General features: G+C 45.2%; 1 protein-coding gene across 1 annotated transcript in view; it reads left to right on the forward strand.

The window, feature by feature from the left end:
• Window positions 1-9708, forward strand: part of Nfatc2ip (nuclear factor of activated T cells 2 interacting protein) — a 13341-nt gene extending 3633 nt beyond the window's left edge. Inside the window, exons 3-9 of the mRNA XM_010623560.3 lie at window positions 588-660; window positions 2550-2664; window positions 3368-3448; window positions 3540-3726; window positions 4753-4897; window positions 5017-5126; window positions 8280-9708. Of these exons, the coding sequence (XP_010621862.1) occupies window positions 588-660; window positions 2550-2664; window positions 3368-3448; window positions 3540-3726; window positions 4753-4897; window positions 5017-5126; window positions 8280-8438 (870 nt within the window). The 3' untranslated portion in view covers window positions 8439-9708. The remainder of the gene's footprint in view (window positions 1-587; window positions 661-2549; window positions 2665-3367; window positions 3449-3539; window positions 3727-4752; window positions 4898-5016; window positions 5127-8279) is intronic.
• The last annotated feature ends 7943 nt before the right edge of the window (window positions 9709-17651 follow it).

Genomic DNA, 17651 nt, shown 5'->3' on the forward strand with positions numbered 1-17651 from the left:
CAAGAAGGTCCGCCGGCCGGGGCGGGGGTGTCGGGGCCGAGGGACGCCGGGCTCCTGCGGTGCCTGCACAGGGGGGAGGTGAGGGGTCGGGGCCTGTTGGAAGTGTGAGGCTCCCCGGAGCTTTAGTCTTTGGGGTACAGGGAGGCCGAGGGGCTGGGGATCTTGAAGGTCAGAGACGGGTAGGAAGGCCCGAAGCTGGCTTTGGAGGATATTGAGTTTTGAGGTTGGAGCCCTTTGCTGGGATACGGGACCATGCAGATCCAGAAAAGACTGAGGGGGCTCTGTCTGGGAGACCAGGGGCCCCAGGTGGCAGGGTAAGCTAGAACCTGGGGTTCCCTGAGAGTAGATGGGATAGCGGGAAGGCCAGCAGTTAAGCCTGCATCTTCAGAGCGCCTTAGGGACCCGGGGTAGGGTCAGGGCAGTACCATTGTGGATCCTGGGAAAGCTGGACTCCTGAGTCCCCTGGAGAAGCCTTGACGTTCTCATCCTTAGTGAGAATTTAGGAGCTGGACGTAGGGAAAATTTCCCGGTTTCCCCTTCAGTAGAGGTAGGACTTTGGACTGACTTTCCCTTACTTATTTTTGTAGGTAGAAAGCAGTTTCCATCCCATCCCAGATCCTTTGTCTCTCCTGAAACTCTACGCTGAAGTTGCTGAGGAAGGTAAGGGAGGGCTCAGCGCTGGCTTCTGAGGAGACATTCTGCAGCCAATATCTCCCTCCTCATTGTCTCTTGAGGGTTGGCAGGGGATGGGATGGGAGAGGAGACTCATGTTGCTGTCTAACCACTGTCCTACCAACTCAGCACAAAACAGTGTTAATTTATAGATTTCAAGTGCGACCTCCAGATATTCTGATTCTGTAATCCTAGTGAGGGCAGGATAAGGGGGAGTGTTGTGAAACTGTGACATCTAGTTACATTTGCAACAAGTTTCTTGAGAACACTCCAGAACCAGCAGAATGTTCACTGAAACTTATCTAGTCTTTCAGTCTTTATCCTTCCCTAGGATAAGGATCTTTTGCAAAGGACAGTGAATAGGATCCCTAATAAGGAAGTCATCCAGGTTGCAGATGTAGACTTTGGACCTAGGTTTCTCTAGCATGAAGGAGCATGACAGACTAAGAGCACACTTAGGAGCCATCTGGCCTGGGTTTGAATGCCAACTCCCTTAATAGCTGTGTGACCGTGGGCAAATTACTTATCTTCTTAATGTTTCAATTTCCTCACTGGGAAAATGAGGATAATAGTGGATCTATGTAAAAGGGTGAGAATTATTTAAAGTGAATATAGAGAGAGCTGTCTTGTCCCTGTGATGATTTAGGACAACAGTATGTAGAAGATTGATGTGCCATTGTAAACAGTACTTCCATTCTTGCTACTCAAAATGTGGACCCAGCCATGTTAAACATCCCAGGGTAGCTTGATAGAAGTGTAGAATTTCATATCTGTGGCAGATGCTGTATTTAGCCAGGACGGGATTTCTCAACCTCAGCATTACTGACATTTTGGGCTAGAAAATTCTTTGTCGTTGTTGGGGGTCTGTGTTGTGCATTGTAGAAACTTTAACACCACCCTGACCTCTCTCTACTTGATGCCAATAATGTACCTCAACCCCCACTACATTGTGACAACTAAAATTGTCTCCATTGTTGCTACATGTTCTTCAAGAGGCAAAATTGTCCCTGATTGGAAACCATTGATCTAAAGTTCATCATCATGGTTTCATTTGCATTTTTTTTTTTTTTTTTTTTTTTTTGTATTAGGGTTTAACTCAGGACCTTGTACTTTTGAGGCAGGTGTCAGCACTACTGAGCTAAAGCCTTGGTCCTTCATTTGCATTTTCATGTGTTGTATGTATTTATTTGCTTTTTTATTGCTGGTGTTGGAACCCAGGTCCTCGGACCTGCTAAGCAAGCACTGAGCTATAGTCCCAGCCCAACTGTATTTATTTTTGTGCTTTGTAATCTTTGTTTTTTTTTTTTTTTAGATCTGGTACATGGGCTTAAACCTAGGGCCTTGTACGTGCTAAACATACAGTCTACCACTGATCTATACCCCAGTCTTATGATACTTTTTCATTGAAATGAAGCAAATGGGAAAAAGTTTATATTCTAGAATAATTGATTTTTTGGATAAATATCTAAAATTTATTTAAATGATGTCCAAAATCCTATTTTGTATGTGAGCCTAACACATGCACATAGTAGATCCAGAGCAACATAGAAGAAGCTTCAAAACTGCTCAGAATATTTGACTTTTTAAATTAGAAATTTAAGTTAAAATGAGTGAAGAAAAATATTCAGCAAATAACAGTTATGGCCCCTGAGTACTTTTCCAGTATTCTTGAGTGGTCCTATGTGTGTTTGGGGGATAGCAACCTCCTTTGTCTGACCCTTTTTTTTTGCAAAAATATTTTTTGGTGTTGATAAAACTCAGGGCCTTGCTCATATCCCCACCCCTTAGACCCTTCTTAACGTCTCTGACTTGTTTCTCCTTGGCCTCCCTCTGTCTTCTCATAGTAATTTTTTACACTTTTCCTGCTCTTCCTTCAGAGGCAGATATGGCAGAATCCAGCAGTCCTCACCCTGAGGAGCCCCCATTTCCCAGTTCTCCCTGGAAGAAACTGAGGAGTAAGGATGAGAAGGAAGAGAAGAAAAAGGTGTTACTGTGAGTGAAGTGGGGGCACTCTGGCCCAGGGAACAGGAAGGGAATTGGAGAGGTAAGGTGAGGCAGACGGGACCCTCAGCTGGCTCCTGAAAGGGTAAGTAGAAGGCATAGAAGGTCTCTGGAGGCTCAGGTTGGAAAGAAGCAGCCCACCCTTGAGGATAGCACAAGACTTTCAGACCATCCATGAGAAGAGAGTCAGGTGGGCAATGCAGTGACACTCAGCTGGCTGGTTGTCCCCCACCTTCTCAGTGTTTCTGTTTCTGTAAAATGGGGTTAATCATGGTAACTGTCAGAGTTGTTGAATAGATAAAGACTAATAAGTGCCTGGTGTAAATATTTGTTATCAAATATTTACCTAGAAAATGACTTATTTGGGCCTGGGATTTAGCTCAGTGGTTCTGCAGCTTGCCTTGCAAGCACAAGGACCCGAGTTTGCTCCCCCGTACCAAAAAAAAAAAAATGACTTATTTTAAAGTAGGCATTTTCCTCCCTCATATTTGGGTCTTATAAATATAAAAATGATGTCTTAGTTTTTCTCTATCCCATACCTACCTTTGTCTTCCAGTAAAATGGATGTTACTGGGAGGTGCTTGTTGATTTTCTAGCTCCCTTTCTGGTTCCTGGGGATCCACAGCCCATGTAAAGAAGTATGGGGTTGGAGTTTTTCCTTAGCCTCCATCCTGTCCCTCTCTTCTCTTTACAGGGTTGAGGACACCTCTCCTTTGCCCTCACCTCCACCAAGAAGCAAAAGCAGGAAGCATACTCAGGCACTGCAGAAGTTAAGGTACCAGAGGCTGGGGCTCCTTGCTGGGGTAGGGAGGGGCAATTTGGTAGATGGCCAATCCCAGCTGACCCAAAGTCTTCTCTACACCCAGGGAGGTGAACAGACGCCTCCAAGATCTCCGATCCTGTCTGAGCCCCAAGCAGCATCAGGGCCAAGACCACCAGAGCCAAGATGATGAGGTTCTCCTTGTAGAGGGGCCTGTCCTTCCAGACAACCCCCGGCTTTTTTCACTCAAAGTCCGGTGCCGGGCTGATGTGATCCGATTGCCCATCAAAATGGTAAGTGCTTGAGGGCCTACAAGAGGAGGATCTAGGAGCTGCCGTGGAAGGAGGGACCAGCAGGAGGGACCACATCTCTTTCCATCCTGCTCCTAGAGCTTCCCCACCACTTTCATCCCTCCATTCCTTATGCTTGCTGTCCCCTCTGTTTTTTACCCCTCAGTCCCCTCTTTTTCTGGCAGACTTCCTACTCCTTCTTCAAGGCTTCACTTAAGAGGTGTCTTCTTGGAAGCATTTCTTGGGAGTTCCTCTCTAGAGCCTGTGTTTTTCTCCTGGGGTTGCCCTCACTTGCTGAACACACTAGATGTCATTCAATCATCCTGAGTTCCCCAGCTTCCTGGCAAAGGCAGATTTGTGTAGGAATGGCACCGGTCAACACCAAGATGATAACAGAAATGAGCACTATTATGAGTCAAGCAGCTAAGCTGTTGGCCGCAGACTGGCTGTCTATGGCCTTCTTAACAGTGATCTGCTGTCTACTCTGTAGGTGCATTTAACATAGATGTGGGGCTAGAGATGGGTGTGACTCAAGATAGAGTGCTTGCCTAGCAGGGTGAGAGGCTCAGTTCTGCCCTCAGCTCTGCCAGATAAGAATCTTTGCAGTGGATATTTAGACAGAGGCTCAAGTTTCTGGTGTTTCTGTCTTTTTTTTTTTTTTTTTTGTACTGGATATCAAACTTGGGACCTTGTGCTTTGCAAGGCAGGTGGTGGAACCACTGAGCTAAATCCCTGGCCCTCTGGCTTCTCTTAAAAATAGAAAGTTGCAGTCAGACTGACCCATATTCATACAGGGTATCCCCTTTTTCTCTTAAACCATGACTGCTTTATTTATTTGTTTGTTTTATTTATTTTGTGCTACTGTCATGACTTCATTTTATACTTGGTAAATACGGTGACACTCACAGCTGAGGAGTTCAGGCCAGAAACTTGTGTTTGGGGTAGTGGTGTTAGAGTAGAAGTGGGCCAGGGAATTTCAAGGCAGGAAGGCTACCTTTGCCTCTTATCCCTTATCCTCTTATTCCTTAGTCAGAACCCCTTCAGAGGGTAGTGGACCACATGGCCTCTCATCTTGGGGTATCCCCAAGCAGGATCCTCTTGCTCTTTGGAGAGACAGAGCTGTCCCCTGCTGCCACCCCCAGGACCCTAAAGCTCGGAGTGGCTGACATCATTGGTGAGTAGAAGACAAGGTAGTTGGGCCTTGAGGAGGTTTTTTGCTACTGGAGGTAAACAGAGGAGTGGCCCAGTACGGGGCCTGTTTCCAACCTGGTTTCCTGATCCTGCTTCCTGCAGACTGTGTGGTGCTGGCAAGTTCCTCGGAGGGTGAAGAGGTGTCCCAACAGCTCCGGCTCAGAGTGCAGGGGAAAGAGAAACACCAGATGCTGGAGATCTTGCTGTCTCAAGTGAGTGGGAGAAGTGGCCATGCATGTTCCCCCACCTTTTCTCTGCTCTCTGTCTTGTAGGTGGCAGATTCCTTCTCACCCTGACTCTGGAGACACTGCTCTCCCTGTTCTTGGGTGCCTTTACAGCCTATATCGTGGAGGAAGCCCATCATTCAACTTCACTTCTCTTCCTGCTGGGACCTCTGCTGTAGTCTGTAACAGCCATATGTGGGAAAGCACCATTGTTACACGCAAATAAGGCAGTGGTAGGGGCTGGGGGTTTAGCTCAGTGGTTCCATCACCCGCCTCACAAGTGCAAGGACCTGAGTTTGATCCCCAACCAATAAAACAGGAAACCAAGATCTAGAAAAGTAGAATAATTTACTGTATTCATTTGTTATAGCAGCTGTAGCGAAATACAGTATGGGAGTTCCCCTTACCTGGGGTTTCCCTCAGTGGCTTTAGGTACCCACAGAACAAAATATTAAGCAGGAAATTCCAGAAGCAATTCATAAATTTTATTTATTTATTTATTTATTCATTATTTAGAGAATATTTGTTTCTGTGATCAAATGTATGTAGATAAGACCTTACATATTTAATATAGTACGTTACCCCTGTACAAATGGAAAAAAAATTAACATTTCTAGACCAATATGGCTGTTAATTTCTGTACAGTGCCAACCAATTCATAAATTTCAATTGTTTTAAAGCATTCTGAGTAGTGTAATTATCAGGGACCCCCACAGAGGTTTCCAGTCTCCTGCTTGGTGCTGTGATGCAAGGCAAGAAGAAAGACTTAGAGACAGAATCAAAGTGAAGTGGGGGACTAGAATGGTCAGTGCTGAGCAAGCAAGGACCCTGAAACAGCCAGAACTGCCCATGTTTATTGGTGACACAATCATCTGTTTAGTTGGGATGATAGCTGATTGTAAAAGAAAGGACAAAGCATTGCGTTAGGAAGACAACAGATCAAATATATGTTGTGGTTGCTGATTAACCCATCTTTTCAGTTAAGGTTTCAATACTAGGAATGGAATTTGGGTAAGAGTCACCCTGACCTCAGCTCTCGAGTTATTTTGTCATAGCCCCACGGCCTCACAGACCATTTCTCTGGTCTCTACTGTGGCTGTTGGCGGGGGTGGGAGTGCTGCTAACCCACGTGCATCCACAGTGCTCTTGTGAGTCACGTAGATTTTGGCCAGACCCACTTCTTAAAACAAGCCACTTGTGGGGTCAGCTCCTACACTGTGTACAGCCTGCTTTGGGCATAATCCACAGGGTGTTCTCTCGCAGTAACAGTCTCGCACAGTACTGTCATCATCATCCCACTCAGGTGTGGACCATAACCTTGTCCACACTTGCCGTACTGCATACACTGTCCGATGGTCTGTTAGTCAGTAGCTGTCTGGGTTGTCAGACTGACATTGACGGTATCATAGTGCTTGTGTTCAAGTAATCATAATGACAAGTAATGCCTAATGATACTAGCAATTTGGATGTGACAAAGAGAAGCTGTAAAGTCCGACCATCATCCATTCTTCCTTCCTTCCTTCCTTCCTTCCTGAGGCAGGTTCTCCCTTTGTAGTTCAGGCTGGTCTTGAACTTATTTTATAGCCCAAGCTGGCCTCAAACTGGCAGTAATCCTCCTGCCTCAGCCTCCCAAGTGCTGGGATTATAAGTGTGTGCCACTATGCACAGCTAAAGTGCTTTCTTTAAATGAAAATTATTAAGGAAATCACATGCCGAGGCTGCTAAAATCCACTGTACAAAAAATAAATAAAATCCACTGTACAATAAGATATATATGGGGGGCAGGTGTGCCGGGGATCGAACTCGGGCCCTTTGAGGCAGGCGGCAGCACCACTGAGCTAAATCCCCAGCCCACAGTAAGATATTTTCGAGAGAGACAGATAACATTCATATAACTTTTATTGAATTTTACAGTCTATTGTTAAGATTGTTCTAATTTATTACTAGTTGCTAATTTCTTTTTATTTTACTAGTTGCTAATTTCTTACTCTGCCTAATTTATAAACTTTAAGTGTATATAAAAGAAAAAATAGTATATATAGTCTTGGTTTCAGGCATCCACTGGGGATCTTAGAATGATGGGCATCACTGTACCACAGGCTGGGTGACTTATAACAATAGGAATGTATTATCTTACAGTTCTGAAGGCTGGGACTCTGATATAAAGGTGTTAGTGGGATCGTATAACCTCCAAAACTCTGGGTAGAATCCTTTGCTTCTGTCTAGCTTCTGGGGTGGCCAGAGCCCCTTGGCTTGCAGCTGTGTCACTTTTAGGACATACGTCATATTGGACTAGCAGCCATTCTAATCAAGTATGGCCTTATCTTAACTTGATTATGTTTTCAAGGCCTTGAATCTAAATAAGGTCATGTTCATATTTACCAGGGGTTAGGAACGTAAGAACCTTTTCTGGGAGACCAGTTCAACCCATAATACTTTTTTTTTTTTTTTTTGAGACAGGGTCTCACTATGTAGTCAAGACTGACCTGGAACTCACTATGTAGCCCAGGCTGGTCTTGAACTCACAGTGATCCTCCTGCCTGAGCTTCCTGAGTGCTGGGATTACAGGCGTGTGCCACCATGCCCAGCCCAATACTTTTTTTTATTTGAACCAACTTACTTGGTAACACCTTGGAGTTAATTTTTTATTTATTTATTATTTTTTGTGGTACTCGGGATCTTGCACTTTGTGAGGCAGGTGGTGGCACCACAGAGCCTAATCCCTGGCCCTCCATAACACTTTTCTAAGGTCACACATAAATAGGTGGGAGAGTCTGGCCCCTGGCTTGGATCGTTTGCATTCTAGAATCTGGACTGTCTTAGGATATATTGATAGACATTGTATGTGTGTGTGTGATTTTTTTTTTTTTTAGAATAGGAAAAATTTAGGAAAGAAAGCTTTTGTCTAAGAGACAGAGTGGACTGGAAAATGGGTTGCCCTGATATATTGATATATTGTCCGAGTTCCCAAGAGGAACCCAGCCGCACTGGCTTTCTCATCCACTTCCCTTCCCTCCAGGGGTCTCTGATGTCACTGATTGGCCCGACCTGTCTCAAGTTCTTTGTCCATCTCTGTAGGGATCTCCCCAACCCTCCTGTCATGTTTTTACATAGATTTTTTTTTTTTTATCTCTCCTCCAGGATTCCCCTCTTGAGACCCTCATGTCTCACTATGAGAAGGCCATGGGACTCTCTGGCCACAAGCTCTCCTTCTTCTTTGATGGGACAAAGCTCTCAGGCAAGGAGCTACCAGCTGATCTGGGGATGGAATCTGGGGACCTCATCGAGGTCTGGGGCTGACATGCCACTCCCTGTTTGGAGGCCCAACTGGGACTTAGAAGAAACTCCTTTTTGGTCCTCTAAGGATGAGCAGAAGGTGAGGTAGAGTTTATTTTTCATCTGAATCAAAAGCAAGAGCTGACTGGGCCCCATCTCCTGTCAGCCCTGGCCTCACGCTGTTTTAACCACTAGGTTAATTGTGTGGGGCTTGTTGCTGCCCCCAGTGGCCTGTACCACCACGCACATGTGCTGAGTTTTGCAGCCCACCTGTGCCCTTGGACCTCTGTTACTGCCCTTTGCTTCACTAAAATATGTTCTATGAAACTTTGCTCGTGTTTAAAGAGTGAGTTGAAATAAACAAGGGTTGGTTGTGGTTTTCCAGGTCTGGGATTTATACCACACTGAGGACCAACAGTGGCCTTATTCTCACTGGGGTCTGAGTTTGCTGGGGGCATGTGCATTGCAGGCTCCTTAGCACACAGGAGAGCAGGTGAGCAGTGCATGTGTGCTGAGCTTAAGCACAGGTAGACAGGATAGTCTTTTAGGGTAATAGGAGTGGAATCTGAGCCCTGAGTGTCTCCTCAACCCCAGGACTGTAGTCACCTTTTCCGGTGCACATATTTAAGCCGTTCTGCTTTGGATCTTGGGCATACAGTCTCATGCAAAAATTCTCTGATTTTTATGACCTTTTCTCTTTACACCATCCTCTCTCCTTAACACCCATCTAATGTATTTATTGTGCATTTGAATATGAATCTGTCATTAAAAGTTTTATGAGTGAATGGAATTGTGCAATAATAGATCTAATATTCTCTTCACCCACCCACCCATAGCTCTTGCCTGCTGTGCATTGTATCCCCGTCATTGCTCTGACTGCTTCCGGGTGTGCCACGGGCATCACCCGCGTTTTACTCACACGATGCCTTAAGTGGCTGACGCCTGGGTGCTCCAGCGCCTTGGCGCTGTGCACAGGCCATGATGAGCAACAGCCTTTTCTGGGGCCCTTTCTGTGCTTGTTCTCTAGCCTGTGTGCCCTGGAGAGGATTAAGGATCATACAGATGAGTTTCTCCTGCTTCCCAGAGTTTTCCTCAGAATGGGGATTGATTCTCTTTGGAATCTTCCCTTTCTTCTCCTGCTTACCAGCACTGAGTATTTTCCAGGTTTCTGATTTGGGCTGATCTGATGGATATAAAGTGACACTGTGTTTTAATGTGCATTCACCTGATCACCATTAATTTAGGTCCTTTTTTCTTTTTTAAGTTGAGCAGGGAGTACACACACTGTAATTCCAGCACTGTGGAGACTGAGGCAGGATTATAAATTCAAGCACAGCCTTGGCAGTTTAGCGAGACTCTGTTCTAGAATAAAAGATAAAAAAGGGCCAGGGATATAGCTCAATGCTAACGCCCTTGGCTCAATCCTAGCACTGCCAAAACAAAGAACAAAAAAGAGTGTTTAAATGTGTCAGCCTTTCTGATTTCTCTTTTTGTGAATTGCTCATTTTCTCATGGATCTTCCTTTTTTTGTTTGTTTATTCTGAGGAGTTGCTTGTGTATTCTTGGGAGATTGCAAATAACTCCTAGAATGGTACTTTGTGTTTGTAGGGCTTTCATTGAACATTCTTGACCACCCCCAAAACCCATACCAGGGATCGAACTCAGAACCATGTGTTTGCAAGGCAGGTGCGGTGCCACTGAGCTAAATCCCAGCTCCTATTCTTGATTTTCATGTAGACAAATTAACCATTTTGTTATAATGTTTTCGCTTTTTACTGTCTTATTTAAAACTAGTTATAGATATTATCATTTTCTTCTGTTAGCTTGGTTTTTCCTCTCCTAGTGAGGCCACTAAATAAGGCTAAAGTCCAGCTAGGGCACCGTGGTGTGGACTGGCTGGTGGCTGTTCTGGAGGTCAAACCTTTGGTTGTCACTGGTCGATACCAGGCCAGACTGGCTGCTAAATACTGAGCATCACTTTTTTGTTGTTGTTGTTGTTTGTTTTTTGTTTTTTTGAGACAGGGTCTCACTATGTAGTTGAGACTGACCTGGGACTCACTATGTAGCCCAGGATGGTCTCGAACTCAGTGAACTATGGAGCAGCATCACTTTTAAACGATTTAAAAGGCACGTTTTTTTAATGTGAGACCAAATTGGGTTTTTTTAAAACCATAGGACAAGCCAGTTTTATCAGTTTTGTCTACTAAAAAAGACATTAATTGACCACTGATAGTGGTATGATTTTAGCAAAGGTATGTCAACTTCATAATAAAATTTTATTGTATGTAGAGTTTCTTTGAATTTTAAAACATTTGAAGTAATTCATGATACGTTATAGCTCTTCCTGTTTTCAGATCTTTTATGCCCATTAATAAGTTTGTACACATTAAGATTATGTATTCAATCTCAGCAGAATAAGTGGAAATATATTCAACCTGTGTGTGCTTGACGATTTCTGACTGTGCGGCCTTGGTGTGACACCTGCTAATCCTTGTGACAGAGGCCGTTAATTATTTCCCCATACCCATTTTTGCCCTTCCCAGGTACTAGTGCCCACACAGCAGACACAGCACAGACAATATGGTCAGTGCTTCGTGTCAGCGCAGCTGCATCCAGAGATTCAACCAGCACTAGTTGAAACTGTTAGGGAAAGAAATGGATGTCTGTACTGAGCATGTACAGACTTTCTTCCTGTTACTCCCCAAGCAATGCTGTGTAACTATTTACATAGCGCTTACATGGTAGCAGGTATCACTTGGAATCTAACTAGAGGGGGCCAGGTGCCAGCTCTGGCTCCCAAGTGGCAGAGGTGCCGCTTCTAGGAAGTCTCCACAGGGGCAGCGTGTGCCCGTGTGCCCTCTCCTCTCCTGCCTCGTGCCTGCCGACTGGATGTGAAACAGGTCTTCTGACACTGGCTTGCCTCATGGCAAGACTGAGAGAGCCTGGCTTACCAGCCCCCCTTAGCTTCTATGTGAATGAGGAACTTTGTCTTGCTTAAGTAAATGTTATCTTAGGATTTCTGTCACCTAAAACCAAACCCAGTTTTAACTCCAAGATGTGGAAATGCTGAGCCCCGGGTGGTGTATGCCTGTAATCCCAGCACTCTGGAGGCTGAGGGAGGAGGATCTCCACAAGTTCGAGACCAGCCTGGGCTCCATAGTTCAAGGCCAACTGGAACTACATAGTGAGACCCTGTCTTAAAAAACAAAAACAAATATATCACAACACTGTAGTGATCCCCTTGGGGTACTAGAGAGTTTCTTAGATGTTTATAACCAGGAATAGAATCACCAGCCGCTAGTAGAGCGTGCATCTTCCCAGCTTCTCACTCTCTCCTCCCTATCTTTATTTTGCAGTAGTGGGATTCAGCCCACGGTTTTCACACTGAGCTACAGTCCCAACCCATTAAAAAAAAATTTTTTTTTCTTTGAATTTGGAGACAGGGTCTCACCAAATTGCTCAGGCTGGACTCGACTTTGTGATCTTCCTGCCTCAGCCTCCCAGAGTGCTAGGATTACAAGCATTACCATCACACCCCTCTCCAGCTTCTCTGAGTTCTGTTAGATTGATAACCCAAGATAGACCATCAGCAATCACTAGAATGTTCCAGTGTCTTGTCTTTGCTAGTTTATCATCTGGGAAGGAGATGGGAAAGATTTCCTTGTGAAAGAATTTGCATTGTCTGTGGCAAAGGAGTTTGCCCTTTCCTGGGCTCGTTTCATAATCTCATCTTCAGAGCAACCCTGTGCTGTGGGCGGTGTTCCCATTTTACAGAGGAGAGAGGGCACTGAGATGAGTGAACCTGCCCCACACCACCTCGCCTCCAGCCACAGAGCCACATGTAAATGCGTGAGCTGATACAGGACTGCAGAATTTTTGTCTGTTTGTGTTTTGAGACAGGGTCTCACTATGTAGTTGAGACTGACTGGAACTCACTATGTAGCCCAGGCTGGTCTCAAACTCACCGCGATCCTCCTGCCTCAGCCTCCTGAGTGCTGGGATTACAGGTGTGCGCCACCATGCCTGGCAGGACTCAGAATTTTTGAGACCAGTGATTCTCATTCATTCTCTGTCTCTGTCTCAAACGTGTGGCAATCCTTCTGCTCGATGCTGGACCAGCTGCTCGGGGTGGTATGTGAGAAGCGCGTCTCTAACAAGTTCCCGAGGATGCAGCACTCAAGTAGCAGGGCCTCACCAGCATCAGACATTGCAGTTACTTAATGAGTTTGTTGAATGAATCATTCCCCCACTGTAATCCCATTGCATGGGCCAGAAATCTTCACTCTTCTTTTCTTTTTGGCGCTGGGGATGAGACAGACGTGGGTCGTGCGTGCCTCTTAACTCCCACCCACTCCATCATCACCTCAGCTCCACTTCCCCAGCTCCCTCTTCAGAGGCTCACTTTTGTCCCATCCGACCCAGTCCCAGTGCCACTGGCTGCAACCTGGACTCATGTCGCAAGTCACCCTGCTGCCTCTCCGGCCCATCTTCTGTGCTGCAGCCACAGTGACTGCCAGTATGAATCTCATTTTATTTATTTTGAGGACCTGGTGTAGATGAATCTCATTTTATTTACTTTGAGGACCTGGTGTAGAACCTACCACTGAGCTATACTCCAGGAAGGTTTTGTTTTGTCTTTCTTTTAGACAGGGTCTTGCTTGATAGTTCAGGCTGCCCTTGATCTCATGGCGATCCTCCTGCCTCACACTCCCAAGTGGTGGGATTATGGGCGTGTGCCATCATGCCTAGCTGCCATTTTATTTAAGACAGGGTTTCACTAAGTTCCCAGTCTAGCCTTGAATTTGTGATCCTCCTCAGTCTCCTCTGATGAGATTATAGGTATATGCTACCATGTAAGTTTACTTATTTTTTTAAGAGATGAGTCTTGTTGTGTTGCCCAGGTTGGTCTTGAACTCCTGGGCTCAAGCACTCCTTCTCAGCCTCTGAAGTAGCTGGAACTATAGGCACAAGCTCCCATGTCTGTCAAATCTGATTTTTAAATTAAATTTTGCAGCACTGGGAAACAGTACCATTGAGCTACACTCCCAACCCCAGATCTGATTTTAAAGTGCCACATTTTAACCTGGCCCACCTGGCCAGGCTCTTCTGTCCCACTGCTCCCCATTTACCCTTCTCTCAGATGTGTCCATCCTGCTTCCTTCCTTGAGCAAGGCCTTTGGGCATCATGTTCTCCTCTTCCTTCCCCCTGTAGTTGAGTAGCGCCCATATCCCTGGACGCTGTGTTCCAGGACACGCCGTAACCATCGTCATGTACCAGATGCTGTGTACGGCAGAATCGAGGTACTCAGTTGGTTTCAGAAGGCACAGCAAGTACCAAAAATAGTAGGTACCAAAAAAAGTTGTTTTGGCTGAAAAGGGTAATGCAAGCCGGGGTAATCGACACCAAGTGCTAACTGGTACATAGAGTACCGAACAACCAATACTGGGGCAAAGTTTTCTCATGAATATGCTCCAGGTACCAAATTCCACAAGTTTCAAAGCAGTCAAGTACCAAGGTGCTTTTCTCCGTACATACATATGATAAAGTTTAAAAATTAGGCACGAGATTAGTATTGACTAAAAAAACGGACAGTAGGGGCCAGGAGTTTAGCTCAGCGCTGCTGCCTCCTGCCTTGCAAGTGCAAGGTCCTGAGTTCCATCCCCGGTATCAAAATGAAAAATGAAAAAAAGAGACAGTGACAACAATGCACTGGAATAAAGGTTACATAAATGATTTTTATGGACTGGACTGCAGCGTTAGCTTCAGCTGACCACAGGTCATGGAAAACCTCGGGTAAAAGGGACTTGTGTGTTAGCCATACTGAAGCTCATGGCCCCCTTCTCTGAGAAACTCAGAGTCTTTACGCACATGTTGGACTTGTTTTGTGGCTCTTGTCATCAGTGAACTTTTCGTTCAAGAAATTTCATGTGTGCTTAGATTTCATGAACCACGATTTCCAAAGCAAATAGCAAAACTTGGATTCCAGTTTAAACTGACTAGACCCACACAGGCATATGTTTCTAACCTTAAAGGAATCTTAAGAGATTTTTTTGTTTTTTTGTTTGTTTTGTTTTGTTTTAATTTAAAAACAGTCCAGGGCTGGGGATTTAGCTCAGTGGTTCTGCTGCCTGCCTCACAAGTGCAAGGACCTAATTTTGATCCCCAGTAACCCCCAAATAAATAAATAAAATAAAATAAAAACAGAGTCTGGCTAAATTCTCCAACTGGACTAGAATTTGTGATCCTTTTGTCAGCTTCACAGTGCTGAAATTATAGGTTTGTATCGCCACTCCTGGCTTAAAATATTTGCTTTTATGCCAAGTTTTAGTTTCATTAATATCAGTGGTACTTACTGTGTTTGGACCAGAAGCTTTTTGTTTTTTAACTTACTGGAGTTTAATTTATATGCCTAAAAGTTCACTCATTTGTATGTACAGTTCAGCAAGTGTCAGAAGTTTGCAGTTACGCAGAAGTTTCCTTGCTTTCCCTCTGATCCCAAGCAACCACTAATCTGCTTCCTGTTACCTTTGTTTTGCCTTTTATAGATTTTTAAATTTTTAATTTTTAATTTTTTTAGATAGCGTCTTACTGTATCATCCAGCTTCCCTTGAATTTCTGGGCTCAAATCTGTACTCTAGGTGCCACCACCATGCCAGGCCATGCAGTTTTCATGTACATGAAATGATACAGTATGCAGCCTTTTGTGTCTGGCCTCTTTCACTTAACATGGTGTTTATTTTTTTATTTGCTGAATTATTAAAACAAATTGATTTAGAAAAACCATAGAATTAAAATTTCTGACATATAAACATACTGCCATGTTCCTGAAATACGGTAACACCAACATAGTGTTTGAGATTTAACCATGTTTTATCCATAATACCTTCTTTTTATTGCTGAGTAATATTCTCTTGTATGGCTGTGCTATTCGTGTTGATGGATGTGTGTGTATTTGTGTGTGTGTGTGTGTGTGTGTGTGTGTGTGTGTGTGTGATTATTTATAGCACTGGGGATTCAACATAGGGGAGGGCTGAGCTACATCCTCAACCCTTTGTTTTTTTTTTTTTTTTGGTACTGGGGATCAAACTAGGGACCTTGAGCTTGTGAGGTGGGTGGCCACACCACTGAGCTAAGTCCCCAGCCTGAACCCTTTGTTTTTGAGGTAGGGTCTTACTAATTTGCCCATGCTGGCCTCAGACTTGCAATCTTCCTGCCTCCCTAGTAGCAGAATGTGTCACCACACCTAGTCATAATATTTTTGTTTTTGTTTTCTTGTGGTATTGGGGATAAAACCTAGGCATGCTAGTCAGGTGCTCCTGCCTTCTTGGCTCCTATGAATAATGCTTCTTGTGTGTGTGGTTCTGGGGATTGATCCCAATGCCTTTGTATGCCCCAGTCTTTTATTTTATTTATTTATTATTTATTTTGGTTTTTTGAGACAGGGTCTCACTATGTAGTTGAGACTGATCTGGAATTTACTATGTAGCCCAGGCTGGTCTGGAACACACAGCAATCCTCCTGCCTCAGCCTCCCTAGTGCTGGGATTACAGGCGTGTGCCAGCATGCCTGGCTGTTTTTTATTTTTTGAGACAGCTCTCTATGTGAAGTCATTGTGTAGCCCAGGCTGGCCTCTAATCTGTGGTAATCCGCTTTTCTCATCCTCAAAAATGCTGGGATTACAGGTTTGTATCACCATGCCTGGCTACTCCTAGCCTTTTTTGTTTTAGGGACAGAGTCTGCTCAGTCACTTACTTGCCCAAGCTGTGCTCAGACTTTCAGCCCTCCTGCCTCCTGCCTCCTGCCTCTGCCTCCCAGAGTGCTGGGGTTGATTAAAGACCTGTGCCATCACACTGGGCTTGTATAATGCTTCTATGAACATTCATGCACAATTTTTTGTTAGGACATGTTTTCATTTCCTGTTGGTGGATACCTAGGATTGGAACTACTGAGTCACATGGAAAGTGTATATTTAATTTTAAATAAACAGTTGAATTGTTTTTCAAAATGATTGTACTTCACTTGCCTTCACAGTAACCTTGTCTTTTCTCCAGTGGCTAAATATTGCTTCCACTATTTGGTATTGTCAGTTTTGTTTTGAACTATTCTAATATAGTGATAGCTCAATGTGGGTTTTTTTGTTTTTGTTTTTGAGACACTCTTCAGGCTGGCCTTGAACTGTGTAGCCTGGGCTGGCCTCAGACTTGGGGCAATCCTCCTGCCTCAGCCTCCTGAGTGCTGAGATTACAGGTGTGCACTGCCACATCCGGTGTTTACTGTGGTTTTACATATTTTTCGTAAATGGCCCATGATATCATATACTTGTTGGCCATCTGTATATCTTCTTTTGGGAAATCTCTGTTCACATATTTTGCCATTTAAAAATTGCTATTTGCCCATTGAGTTTGAAGACTTATGCGGATGCATCTGAACAGAAGCCCTTTGGCAGATCCACGCTTTGCTTGCCTTTTGGTCCCGCGGCTGCAGTGAACAGCTATCAGGCTCCTCCATGCAGCTTCGTGAAGGGAGGGACTGCCAGGCGCGCGCAGTAACATTTGCTGGAGAATTAAATGACTCCAGTCTGAAGTTCCTGTCTGCAGGGGCCCAGGCCTAAGGTTCCAGACTCGAGCGCGCGCTAGCAGTGCCAAGCCGCGTACTCAGGGCTCAGAGTAGATTCTGATAAGGCACTTTGGGGACCAGGTGATTTCTCGACACTCCGGAATTGCGTCTGAAGTGTGCTTGGAAGAGGGATTTTGAAGCTGTCTTTGCACGGAACGGTGGCAGCCTTCCTCAGTGTTGTCCCGCGGCTTGGATGCTGCGAGTGTCCCCTAAGGGCCCCTGCACACTGTCTGGAGACCGCCGGAGGGCGCAAGGGCTCCGTCCAGCTGGCAAGCAGGAAGGCGGTTGGGATGGGGGTTTCAGTACGGATGCTCAGGGTCGGGGAATCTGAAGGAGAGAGCAGGCAGCGGGTCACCCTCCAGTCCTTCCACCTGCAAGAAGCCGCGCAGACGCTGTGACTCACTGCCTCAAGCGAGAACTGGTCGGTCACAGCATCTCTGGAGACATTTGGAAGTTCCAAAAACCTTTGGGGCCCCCAATATTTTGTTTGCTCCATGAGACGCCCTCCAGTTGGTAGATTTGGAAAAGGCCACCGAGATTCGCTAAGGCGCGGGGTCCACAGGGGCGGGCCTGGGCGGCCGGTCGCCCTAGCGTGCGGCCCGAGACCAGCTCCCCGGTTA

The sequence above is a fragment of the Fukomys damarensis genome, unplaced genomic scaffold, assembly GCF_012274545.1.
Source record: "Fukomys damarensis isolate Sample0158 unplaced genomic scaffold, DMR_v1.0_HiC HiC_scaffold_34, whole genome shotgun sequence".
Classification (NCBI taxonomy): domain Eukaryota; kingdom Metazoa; phylum Chordata; class Mammalia; order Rodentia; family Bathyergidae; genus Fukomys; species Fukomys damarensis.